At 41.2% G+C, this 12615-nt stretch overlaps 1 protein-coding gene across 1 annotated transcript in view; it reads left to right on the top strand.

Annotated features, from left to right (window-relative positions):
* The window catches only part of SMIM14 (small integral membrane protein 14), an 84091-nt gene extending 71688 nt beyond the window's left edge, over nucleotides 1-12403 (top strand). The window contains exons 4-5 of the mRNA XM_064366500.1: nucleotides 7835-7977; nucleotides 11666-12403. Coding sequence (XP_064222570.1) covers nucleotides 7835-7977; nucleotides 11666-11698 — 176 coding nt within the window. The 3' untranslated portion in view covers nucleotides 11699-12403. The remainder of the gene's footprint in view (nucleotides 1-7834; nucleotides 7978-11665) is intronic.
* The last annotated feature ends 212 nt before the right edge of the window (nucleotides 12404-12615 follow it).

Here is a 12615-nt window from a genome sequence, read left to right as displayed (position 1 = left end):
AGACCAGGGAATCATTGACTGAAGAAAGTGGAGGGGCTGGGAGTGGTGGCTCACACCTGTAATCCCATCACTTTGGGAGGCCGAGGTGGGTGGATCACGTGAGGTCAGGAGTTCAAGACCAGCCTGATCAACATGGTAAAACCCCATCTCTACTAAAAATACAAAAAATTAAGCTGGGCATGGTGGTGGGCACCTGTAATCCCAGCTACCCAGAAGGCTGAGGCACGAAAATCACTTGAACCAGGGAGGCAGAGGTTGCAGTGAGCAGAGGTCATGCTGTTGCACTCCAGACTGGGCAGCAAGAGTAAAACTCGGTCTTATAAAAAAATAAAAAGAATAAAAAGAAGGAAGAGGTATTGGGGTGACCACAGCAGAGGATGCATTTTCTGACAAGTGACAAGAGATAAGATTAGATAAAGACCTCAGAGTTGCTGGGCACAGTGGCTCATGCCTATAATCCTAGCACTTTGGGAGACTGAGGTGGGTGGATTGCTTAAGCTCAGGAATTTGAGACAAGCCTTGGCAACATGGCAAAACCTCATCTCTGCTAAGAATAAGGGCCAGGCGGGGTGGCTCAAGCCTGTAATCCCAGAACTTTGGGAGGCCAAGTTGGGCAGATCACTTGAGCTCAGGAATTTGAGACCAGCCTGGGGAACATAGTGAGACCCTGTCTCTAAAAAATAAAAAATTTTTTTAAATATGCAAAAATTAGTCGGGCATAGCAGTATGCACCTGTGGTCCCAACTACTCAGGAGGCTGAAGTGAGAGGATCGCTTGAGCCTGGGAGGAAGAGTTTGTAGTAAGCTATGATTGTGCCAGTGCACTCCAGCCTGAGAGACAGAGTGAGACACTCAAAAAAAAGCCAGAGTTGAAGCAGTAGGCAGTGGAAACTGAGTTACCAGGTTCATCAGCAGAGATGTGTTAAGAACAGAGGGGATTTTTTGTTTGATTGTTTTAGGATTATTTGAGACAGGGTCTACCTCTGCCACCCAGGCTGGAGTCCAATTGTGTGATTACAATTCACTGCAGCCTTGACCACCTGAGATTAAGTGATCCTCCCACCTCAGCCTCCCAAGTAGCTGGGATTACAGGCCTACATCACCACACTCAGCTAATTTTTAAAATTTTTTTATAGAGACAGGGGTCTCACTGTGTTACTCAGGCTGGTCTCAAATGCCTGGGCTCCAGCAATCCTCCTCCCTCAGCCTCCCAGAGTGCTGAAATCACTGGCATGAGCCACTGTACCCAGCCAAGAACAGTCTTATGCAGACTTTTCTGGCAGCAATATGCAGGTAGGAAAGGTTGCAACAGGAACCAAGCTAGGAGATAGTTAAGGGAACTAAGAGTCATATTACTATTGTGATATTCTAAAAAAGAAGTGGGCATTACTTTTTTTTTTGAGACAGAGTGTCACTATGTTGCCCAGGCTAGAGTGCAGTGGCATAATCTTGGCTCACTGCAACCTCTGTCTCCTGGGTTCAAGTGATTCTTCTGCCTCAGCCCCCCAAGTAGCTGAGATTACAGGCATGCGCCATCACACCCGGCTTATTTTTGTATTTTTAGTAGAGACTGGATTTTACCATGTTTGCCAGACTGGTCTCGAACTCCTGACCTCAGGTGAGCCACCACACTCAGCGGGGTCATTACTATTGTGATTCTAAAAAAGGATCAGGAATCCTTTGTCTAGAAATATGAATTAGTAAACTTGGAATCTGAGGTTTAACTCTGAAGCTTGAAAATTTTTTACTTGGAAAGAATATTAAAAAGTCATGTCTGGGTATGATTACTGATTCACGCCTGTAATCTCAGCTCTTTGGGAGACCAAGGCAGGAGGATTGCATGAGGCCAGAAGTTCAACACCAGCCATTTTGCCCAGGCTGGTCTCTAGCTCCTGAGCTCAAGGGACCCTCCTGCCTTGACCTCCCAAAGTGTTGGGTTTACAGGCATAAGCCCCGTCAGGCCTGGTCTTAACTATTATTTAAAGTAAAAATAATAGGGCCGGGCGCGGTGGCTCACGCCTGTAATCCCAGCACTTTGGGAGGCCGAGGCGGGTGGATCACGAGGTCAAGAGATCGAGACCATCCTGGTCAACATGGTGAAACCCCATCTCTACTAAAAATACAAAAAATTACCTGGGCACGGTGGTGCGTGCCTGTAGTCCCAGCTACTCAGGAGGCTGAGGCAGGAGAATTGCCTGAACCCAGGAGGCAGAGGTTGCGGTGAGCCGAGATCACGCCATTGCACTCCAGCCTGGGTAACAACAGCGAAACTCTGTCTCAAAAAAAAAAGTAAAAATAATAGTACAGGTTGAATATCCCTCACCTGAAAATCTGAAATGCTGTAAAATATGCAACTTATTCAGTGCCTACATGATGCTCAAAGGAAATGCTCATGGGAGCATTTCAGATTTTGGAAGTTAGGATTAAGTGTGCTAAACCAATAAGTATATTCCATATATCCCTAAATCTGAAAGAAAAATCTGAAATCTGAAACACTCGTGTTCTTAAGCATTTCACATAGGGATACTCAACATGTGTTTGCTTTTAAAAAAAGAAAAAAAAATCACTCTGGAAAGAGGACATAGGAGGCAGTAGCAGATATGGGGAGATCCCTTAGGAGGCCACTGCAATAGACTAGCTAAGAGGTGTTGGTAGCTTGAGTAGGTAGGGACATGGAGCTAAAAGTGGACAGATACAAGTGATATTTAGGTGGAAAAATTGCCAGAAACTTCATAATGGATTAAATACAGGGTCGTTGAGAGAGAATAAAAGGTGTCTTCTTAGGTTTCTGCCCTGGGCAACTGGATGAATGGAGATCCAGTTTGGAGGAGTGGAAAGGGGTAGGGCAGGGGGAGATGCTCATGATTTTTGTATGGAATACCAAAGTATTGAGTACATCAAGTGGAATGTGGAATTTCTGCATTTTTAAGAAGTCTTCCAGTGAGTCTGATGTATACTATAGTTTAAGAACTATTAACATTGGCCAAGCACTTTGAACTCACGTCTGTAATTCCAGCACTTTTGGAGGCTGAAGCAGGTGGACCACCCGAGATCAGGAGTTCAAGACCAGCCTGGCCAACATGGTGAAAGCCCAACTCTAATAAAAATACAAAAATTAGTCGGATGTGGTGGTGCATGCCTGTAATCTCAGCTACTCGAGAGGCTGAGGCAGGAGAAGCACCTGAACCTGGGAGTCGGAAGTTGCATTGAGCCACTCCAGCCTGGGCAACAGAGCGAGACTCCGTCTCAAAAAAAAAGAGAGAGAGAGAAAAGAACTGTTGATATAAAGAAAAAGAAATAGAGAATTATTGATGAAGGAGTGTCCAAGTGTTAGATCAGACAATGTTAATGACCCAGAAGACAAAGGAAGAAAGTGGTTTATTTTTGTTTTAGTTTTGAGACAGGGTCTGGCTCTGTTGCCCAGGCTGGAGCACAGTGTTGCAATTACAGCTCACTGCAACCTCTGCCTCCTGGGCTCAAGCCGTCCTCCCACCTCAGCCTCCTGAGTAGCTGGGACCTCAGGCACACACCACCACACGCGGTTAATTTCTTTTTTTTAATTTTTTTTTAGAGATGGGATTTTGCCATGTTGCCCAGGTTGGTCTTGAACTCCTGAATTAAAGGGATGTGCCCGCCTTGGCCTCTCAAAGTGCTGGGATTACAGACATGAGCTGCCACACCCCACCTGCATTAGCTGTTTCTAGGGAAGTGACGGGTTGGAACAGAGGCTATATTCCTATCCATCCTGCTCTTGGGCCAGCTCAACTCTTTTTTATATATATTTTGTACTAATTTGTTTGCCATAAGACTTCTTTGCAGCAGGGCTAGCACAACTCTTGACTTTGTCCACTTTTATCACTAGCACTTTGGCCTCAGCACTGCCCCCAATTCCTTCCCTTTTGTGGAATTGAGCCCTGGACCCACTGACCCCAATGCAGTGTATCAGATTAGTTTCAACATCTTATCTGGATTTCTTTTACTTTTTCCTGAGGCAGTGAGATCAAAAGCAAACAGCTGTAGTCTTGACAAGCTACTTAAGTAATCACCTAGTAATCACCTAGGTATACTATATTTTCCTCTAGAAATCTCTCTCTCTGTCTCTCTCTATATATATCTACATATATATATGTACATATACATATCTATATATATCTACATATACATATATATACACATATATTTATATATATGTAGATATATATATTATATATGTAGATATATATTTATATATGTATATATAAATATATACACATATTTATATATATGTAGATAAATAATATATACATATATTTATATATATGTAGATATATATAGAGAGAGAGACAGAGAGAGAGATTTCTAGAGGAAAATGTAGGTATTTATATATTTTTTTGAGACAGAGTCTCACTCCGTTGCCAGGCACCAGGCTGGAGTGCAGTGGCATGATCTCGGCTCACTGCAACTTCTACCTCCCGAATTCAAGCAATTCTCCTGCCTCAACCTCCCGAGTAGCCGGGACTACAGGCGTACACCACCACGCCCAGCTAATTTTTGTATTTTTCGTAGAGACGGGGGTTTCACCATGTTGGCCAGGATGGTCTCTATCTCTTGACCTCGTGATCCACCCGCCTCGGCCTCCCAAAGTGCTGGGATTACAGGCGTGAGCCACCAAGCCCGGCCTATATATATTTTTCATTTATTTTATTTTTTTGAGACAGGATCTTGGTCTGTCACCCAGGCCCACTGCAACCTTAGCGTCCCAGTAGCTGGGACTACAGGCACATGCTACCACACCCAGCTAATTTTAGTAGAAATGTTGCAGTCTCACCAATGCACCTTAATATTAACAGCTTAACTTGTGAGGTATCACCCTGAGTTCTTTGTCTCACCTCCAACATGATAAAGGAGCGTGGTCACAAGGATGAAGTTGGAGCGAAAGTTTAATAAGCAAAAGGAGAAAGCTCTCCACAGAGAGGGGAGTCCAAGTGGATTGCTTGGTTACAGCTGAATGCAAAATACTTTTATAAGAAACTGCTCTCCTCCTTGTAACTAACTGTTTGAGTAACTTTTCTTACCAGTATAAAGCTGTCTTTAAAACTCCCTTCTTCCAGCTGTGGGATTGTTTCTGAGCAAAGTGCAGCTTCTCCTGTTTGTATAACTGTGTGTTTGTTTTAGGTAAGTCCCCCTTCTCCCTGTGCAATTTCCCACGGAGCCCACTGTGTATATGCCTGAAAAGGGGAGGAAACTATACACAGGTTAGTGAGCTCCCGGGAGCTCACTAATTATACGAAGATCAAAAAGGCTTCTTTTTTTGTTTGTTTGTTTTTTGAGACAGAGTCTCGCTCTGTTGTCCAGGGGGAGTGCAGTGGTGCGATCTCGGTTCAGTGGTGCGATCTCGGTTCACTGCAACCTCCACCTCTCAGGTTCAAGCAATTCTCCTGCCTCATCCTCCAGAGTAGCTGGGACTACAGACCCATGCCACCATGCCCAGCTAATTTTTGTATTTTTAGTAGAGATGGAATATGTTAGCCAGGATAGTCTCAATCTCCTGACCTCGTGATTCGCCTGCCTCAGCCTCCCAAAGTGCTGGGATTACAGGCATGAGCCACCCGACCAATCAGAAAAAGGCTTCTTTGCTTTACTGGCTCCCTATCTGTTCAGGTTTACCTGTGCGGCAGCAGCAGCTGCTGTGATTTTTTAGGCAAGCAGTTCTAGAGGCCTGGCCTTAACTGTTTACCTAATGGATTTTTTCCTTTTCTTCTCCCTCAGAGATGGAGTTTCACCATGTTGCACAGGCTGATCTTGAACCCCTGAGCTCAGGCAGTCGTTCATCTTGGCCTCCCAAAGTGCTGGGATTACAGGAATAAGCCACCGCACCCAGCCATTTTTATTTCTGAAAATAGAATTCTCTAATATACTTCAATAAAAAAATCTATGTTTCATTTGTTAGAAATTTGTTAACCTCATATCATGGGTCAGGCACTGTGCTAGGCACTTGTTATTTCAAATTAAATAAGACATGGCTATGTCAAGGAGCTGGGAAAAAACTGATACCTGTATATGCACACACATCCCTGTCTAGCTTTTTTCTCTTGATAAATGCATAGACTTCTAAAATATCTAAATCTGAATCCAACTTCTTTGTGTGAAAAAGAAGGCCAAATCAATCTCTCTGGTTGAGACTATAATTAACGAGGTCTTTTAATGTATACTTTATGCATGTTCCCCTTCTTTTTCACAATGCCTCTATAATTAAGATGCAGATTTTCCCCCCAAAGGAGAGTGTGTTTTTCTGTGATCTTAATCTGGATTCATAGATCTCAGCAAATCTATGGATTCATGTCTTTGTGTGTCCTTAAACATTCTATAATTATATGCAAAATTGTGGAATTTGGTATACATGAGTGCTTTTCATATTTATTTTTAATCCAGAATGGATCAAAAAGAACAGTCATGAAGGATGTAGGTGCCAGACACAGGGTAGAAGGTAGCAGAAAAGTCGATCTTAGGGAATTTAGGGCCCCTAGCCTCATTAATCGACAAACTTGGCACAGGCGGCTTACCTTGCAAGGCCTCAGTTGAAGGACCCCGTCAATTCTTAAAATAGAAAGATTCTTAATTTTTTAATTTTTATTTATTTATTTATTTATTTTATTGCATTTTAGGTTTTGGGGTACATGTGAAGAACATGCAAGATTGTTGCATAGGTGCATATGTGGCAGTGTGATTTGCTGCCTTCCTCCCCTTCACCTATATGTGGCATTTCTCCCCATGCTATCTCTCCCCAACTCCCCACCCCCCACTGTCCCTCCCCTATTTCCCCACAACAGACCCTAGTGTGTAGTGTTCCCCTCCCTGTGTCCATGTGTTCTCATTGTTCAACACCCTCCTATGAGTGAGAACATGCGGTGTTTTTGTGTTCTTGTGTCAGAAGATTCTTAATTTTTAACGAATTCTCAAAGGATTCTGTTACCCCAAAATATTAAGAATTATTGTACTATTAAAAAATTTGTTAGAGACAAGCATAGGCAACATAGTGAGACATTGTCGCTACTAACAATTAAAAAAAAAATAGGGGTGTGGGGCCGGGCACAGTGGCTCACACCTGAAATCGCAGCACTTTGGGAGGCCAAGGTGGGTGGATCACCTGAGGTTGGGAGTTTGAGACCAACCTGGTCAACATGGTGAAACCCTACCTCTACTAAAAATGCAAAAATTAGCTGGGCATGGTGGCACATGCCTGTAATCCCAGCTACTAGGGAGGCTGAGGCAGGAGAATTGGTTGAACCTGGGAGTCAGAGGTTGCAGTGAGCCAACATTGTGCCACTGCACTCCAGCCTTGGCGACAGAGCGAGACTCCTTCTCAAAAAAAAAAAAAATGTTAGAGACCAGCCCAGGCAACATAGTGCCTCTACTAAAAATAAGTATTAAAAAGTAGGGGTGTGGTGGCACACACCTGTAGTTGCAGCTAGCTACTCAGGAGGCTGAGGTTAGAGGATCCCTTGAGCCTGGAAGGTTGAGGCTGCAGTGAACTATGATTTTGCCACCACACTCCGGCCTGGGTGATAGATAAGACCCTGTCTCAAAAAACAAAAACAACACAAACTGATTAGGTTTTGGTTTATGACTATTTAACATCATTTACTTTTTAGATGTTTTCACTAAAGGAAAGGGAAATTAAAGATACAATATGTACTTCTCTAATTTATCAATACAGTTTTTTTTAAGAGACCTGCAAATCAATATCAATACAATTTTTATATGAATACAATATTTGAAGCTGCCACTTAAACATTAAAATTTTTTTTTACTTTTAACAGTATTGTGATCATGCTGTGTTTCTTGTTTGTCTTTAGTACCAGGACCCTCTGGTGATAATGGCATCAGTGTTACTATGATCTTAGTGGCCTGGATGGTTATTGCATTGATCTTGTTCTTACTGAGACCTCCTAATCTAAGAGGATCAAACCTACCTGGAAAGCCAACCAGTCCTCATAATGTAAGTGTTGCAGATTTTAAATGGTTTTTGGGTAAGAGAATGTATGTGGCCTAAGGCAGGGAAGGACTTTGTTTTGACTAAAATATCTAAATTGGCAAAAGGAACATTTAACTCATAGAGTATTCTACCTGTGTAGTTCTATTAAATCTTGCAGTTTAGAGCTGGGCACAGTAGCTCATGCCTGCAGTCCCAGCACTTTGGGAGGCCAAGGCAGGTGGATCACCTGAGGTCAGGAGTTTGAGACCAGCCTGGCCAACGTGGTGAAACCTCATCTCTATTAAAAATACAAAAATCAGCTGGGTGTGGTGGTGCGTCCCTGTAATCCCAGCTACTCAGGAGGCCGAGACGGGAGAATCGCTTGAACCCAGGAGGTGGAGATTGCAGTGAGCTAAGAACACGCCACTGCACACTACACCCCAGCCTGGGTGACAGAGCAAAACTCCATCACAAAAAAAAAAAAAAATTTGTGATTCCAAGATTTAATTCATGGCTTAATCTTTGTGGAGTTAAATATAGAAAGAAGCAGAGACTAGAAGCCCAAAAATAATTTTTAAATGAATTCCAAATTTTATTTATTTATTTATTTATTTTGAGACAGGGTCTTGTTTTGCTCCCAGGCTCAAGTCATCCTCCCACTTCAGCCTCCCAAGTAGCTGGGACCACAGACATGCAGTAGCACGCCTGGCTAGTTTTTTGTGTTTTTTTTTGTAGAGATGGGGTTTTGCCAGGTTGCCCAGGCTTGAATTCCGATCTTTACTCACATGAGAAGCCTCAAAAATAATCCATTTCATAACCCACAGCAATGTTGCTTCAATTTCAATTTCTCCACTGCCCAGTTCTGCCTCACAGTTGATCCCTTGCCTCTCATGCTTTCAGCCCCTAAACTTTTAGTAGCTTCAGTTCAAATGTTTGACCCCCTTCTGTCCTACCTATTCAGTAGAGACACTGAGCCTATTTTATTTTATTTTCCTCATTTTCCCATCCTATTTCTCTCAAACCTGTTTCCCATTTCTGCATCCACAATCAGCTGACTGGGAAAAGGAGAGTTCAAAATCATTCATTTTGATAAATCTTAATAGTCACGATTACAACCATTTTTAGAACCTTCTAAGTTAAAACTATGATAAAGTGACCCAACAGGGAGTTTTCAGTACTATCTTTAATAGAACCTCTGTTGGCCAGGTGTGGTGGCTCACGCCTATAATCCCAGCACTTTGGGAGGCTGAGGCAGAAGGATCACCTGAGCTCAGGAGTTCAAGACCACCCTGGGCAACAAGATTTTAGTAGAGACAGAAACCCTGTGTCTACTAAAATATAAAAAAATTAGCTGGATGTGGTGGCATGCACCTGTAGTCCCAGCTACTCGGGAGGCTGAGGCATGAGAATTGCTTGAGTTTGGGAGGCAGAGGTTGCAGTGAGCCAAAAAAAAAAAAAGAACCTCTGATAAAGGATTCCTTTTAGTCCTTTTCAGAACCAGTATTTATGTGTTTTTTTTAACACTGGATTTGAATATTATCTCTTTAAAAATATTTCCATACATATGCAAATTACCTCAATTTAGCCATTCTACAAATGTATACATATTTCAAAACCTGTTGTATTTGACAAATATATACAATTTTTGTCAATATAAATAAAATGTTAAAATTTATAATAAAAAACTATAAGATGACAGCATCAAAAAATAAAGGAAATTTTTGATAGATTTGCTTGCTTTTTTTTTTTTTGGGAGTCTCATTCTGTTGCCCAGGTAGAGTGTAGTGGTACAATCTCGGCTCACTGCAGCCTCTGCCTCCCAGTTTCAAGCAATTCTCTTGCCTCAGCCTCCCGAGTAGCCAGGATTACAGGTACACACCACCATGGCTGGCTAATGTTTGTATTTTTAATAGAGGTGGTATTTCACCATGTTGGCCTGGCTGGTCTCGAACTCCTGACCTCAGGCGTGAGCCACAGCACCTGGCCAGATTCACTTGTTGAATACCAGATTATGCCACTAATTATCTTCTCCAACCTTTACCATGTAGAATTCCTAAAATAATTGTTTCTTTTCTCCAGTGTTGTGGTGTTGATATTAGAAGTTCAGTTAGACTCATTTTTTTATATAAGAGAAAGCAAATGTGCAGTGTTAATTGGTCAATGTTTTGTTTTTTTTGAGTACAACATTTAGAAATGTAGCACAGAAAGAAAAAATATCAAAAAGAAAAACACATACACACACAAGATATGTAGCATGCTGACTTAAAGAAGGCATTATTAGCACTATATAAAAAGCCTTACATTTATTTTTGTTTTTTCTTGGAGAAGAGAGTATTTACAAAACAGCTTGCATATTGTCTTGATAAAGTGTTTATTCCTTACCCGTTTTTCTTACTTTCTTTGTATAGCTTTGTTACTCCCCCTGCTCCCCCGCCCGGAGTTGTTTGGGTACATCTTAGAGCATAGCTTTGTTACTTTCATATCAAAGAGTAACTTCCTCAATGTTTGGAGCTAAGGAAACAGAACTCTTGGCTAGGCGCAGTGGCTCACGCCTGTAATCCCAGCACTTTGGGATGCCAAGGCAGGCAGATCATGCCCGGAGATCGAGACCATCCTGGCTAACATGGCGAAGCCTCGTCTCTACTAAAAATGCAAAAAATTAGCCAGGTGTGGTGGCACGTGCCTGTAAGTCCCAGCTACTCGGAAAGCTGAGGCAGGAGAATTGCTTTAACCCAGGAGGCAGAGGTTGCAGTGAGCCAAGGTTGCACCACTGCACTCCAGCCTGGATGACAGAGTGAGACTCCATCTCAAAAAAAAAAAAAAAGCCATTAAAATGACAAATGCAAGATTACACTCTCCTGGACCTTATTTCATTATAGGCCCGTGTTTCTAGAAATAGTAGTTCCAACATCTTAGGAATAAGTGAGAAAATGTATTGAGACTAATTCCAAGTAGAAATATTGATCACCCCCAACTTGGACCTCATATGTCAGTCAGGGTAAATAAATAAAATCTTGAAGAATCTTAAAAACTGATATTTCCTTTACAGTTCACTTGCTGTCTATTGCAGGTTAACAAAAGTCAATTCGAAGTTGCTTAAAACAAGTGGCTTCATTTGTTTACACATCAAAAAAATTCAGAGATAGGGTCAGTGTTAAGAAAGTTTAACAGTGTATCAAAGACCTAGTTTCTTTCTTCATACCATCCACTTCATTCCAAGATGGGCTCTTCTTAGGGTCGTAGGATGACTGCCAGAAGCAACTGCAGCCACATGCTTTCTTGTGGATATTCAGTATTGAGAAACAAAAGTTCCTAGCTTCATTTTAAATATACAGTACTTTGCTTAGCCAATCACTTTAGCAAGAGGGATGAAGATACTTTTGTTGGTTTGAAGACCACTCCTGGGGCTAGCAGGAGTGATCACGTCACTGTTACACAAATTCTTTCTCTCTTCCATAGTACAGGGAAAAATGAGACAAATGTTGGAGAATCACAGTGTTATTTAATGTAGTGTTCCCTCATGTAAAAACATATGAAAAATCCAAATAAGCATATAATTGGGATGGGAAGATCAGGGGGCATTGCTGCTTAGTTCTTTCTTACATGTTAGGTTGGTTGCACTGGGAATTAATAAGTCAAGTTTTTAAAAAGTAATAAAAATTTAAAAATTTTTTAAAAGTCAATTACATAATTTATTTCTTTCTCATGCCAGGGACAAGATCCACCAGCTCCTCCTGTGGACTAACTTTGTGATATGGGAAGTGAAAATGGTTAACACCTTGCACGACCAAACGAATGAAGATGACCAGAGTACTCTTAACCCCATTAGAACTGTTTTTCCTTTTGCATCTGCAATATGGGATGGTTTGTTTTCATGAGCTTCTAGAAATTTCACTTGCAAGCTTATTTTTGCTTCCTGTGTTATCACCATTCCTATTTACAGTATATTTGAGTGAATGATTATATTTTTAAAAATTTATGGCTTTTTTGGTTGTCCTAAACTTAAACATTCCTCTCATTCTGTTTGTAACTGTGATTATAATTTTTGTGGTAATTTCTGGCCTGATTGAAGGAAATTTGAGAGCTCTGCATTTATATATTTTAAATAGTTTTGATAGGTTTTTAAATTGCGTTTTTTCATAAGGTATTTATAAAGTTATTTGGGGTTGTCTGGGATTGTATGAAAGCAAATTAGGACCACACTGTATTTACATTTACCTTGGTAGTTTATTTGTGGATGGCAGTTTTCTCTAATTTTTGGGACCGTGGTAGCTCTTGGATTGTTTTGCAAATTACAGCTGAAATCTGTATCATCCATTAAACTGGCTTATGTGGCTAGAATAGGAAAAGAGAAAAAATTTATAAAATTGTTGTTTACTAATTTTATACTCCCATTAAAAATCTCTAATGTTAAGAAAACTTTAAATAAACATGATTGATCAATATGGCATATGATGTACAGTCCATTATATAACATTTGTAAACCACTCAACACTAGCCTTACAAGGTTCATGAAAGGGGGAAAACATTAATTCTTTCTGCCTTTGCTGATATAATCTATACAGTAATAATTGAAGCTGTAATTTATTTTTTAAATGAGTGTCTCTTGGGAAGCTTCTTTTCTGTTGTAACACTTCCCTGTTAAAATCAAAATCTTAGGCC

The sequence above is a fragment of the Aotus nancymaae genome, unplaced genomic scaffold (assembly GCF_030222135.1).
Source record: "Aotus nancymaae isolate 86718 unplaced genomic scaffold, 86718_ANA_hifiasm-v0.15.2.pri h1tg000006l, whole genome shotgun sequence".
NCBI classification, from domain to species: domain Eukaryota; kingdom Metazoa; phylum Chordata; class Mammalia; order Primates; family Aotidae; genus Aotus; species Aotus nancymaae.
Note: the sequence above shows the minus strand (reverse complement) of the source record. Positions and strands in the feature narration are given on the sequence as shown.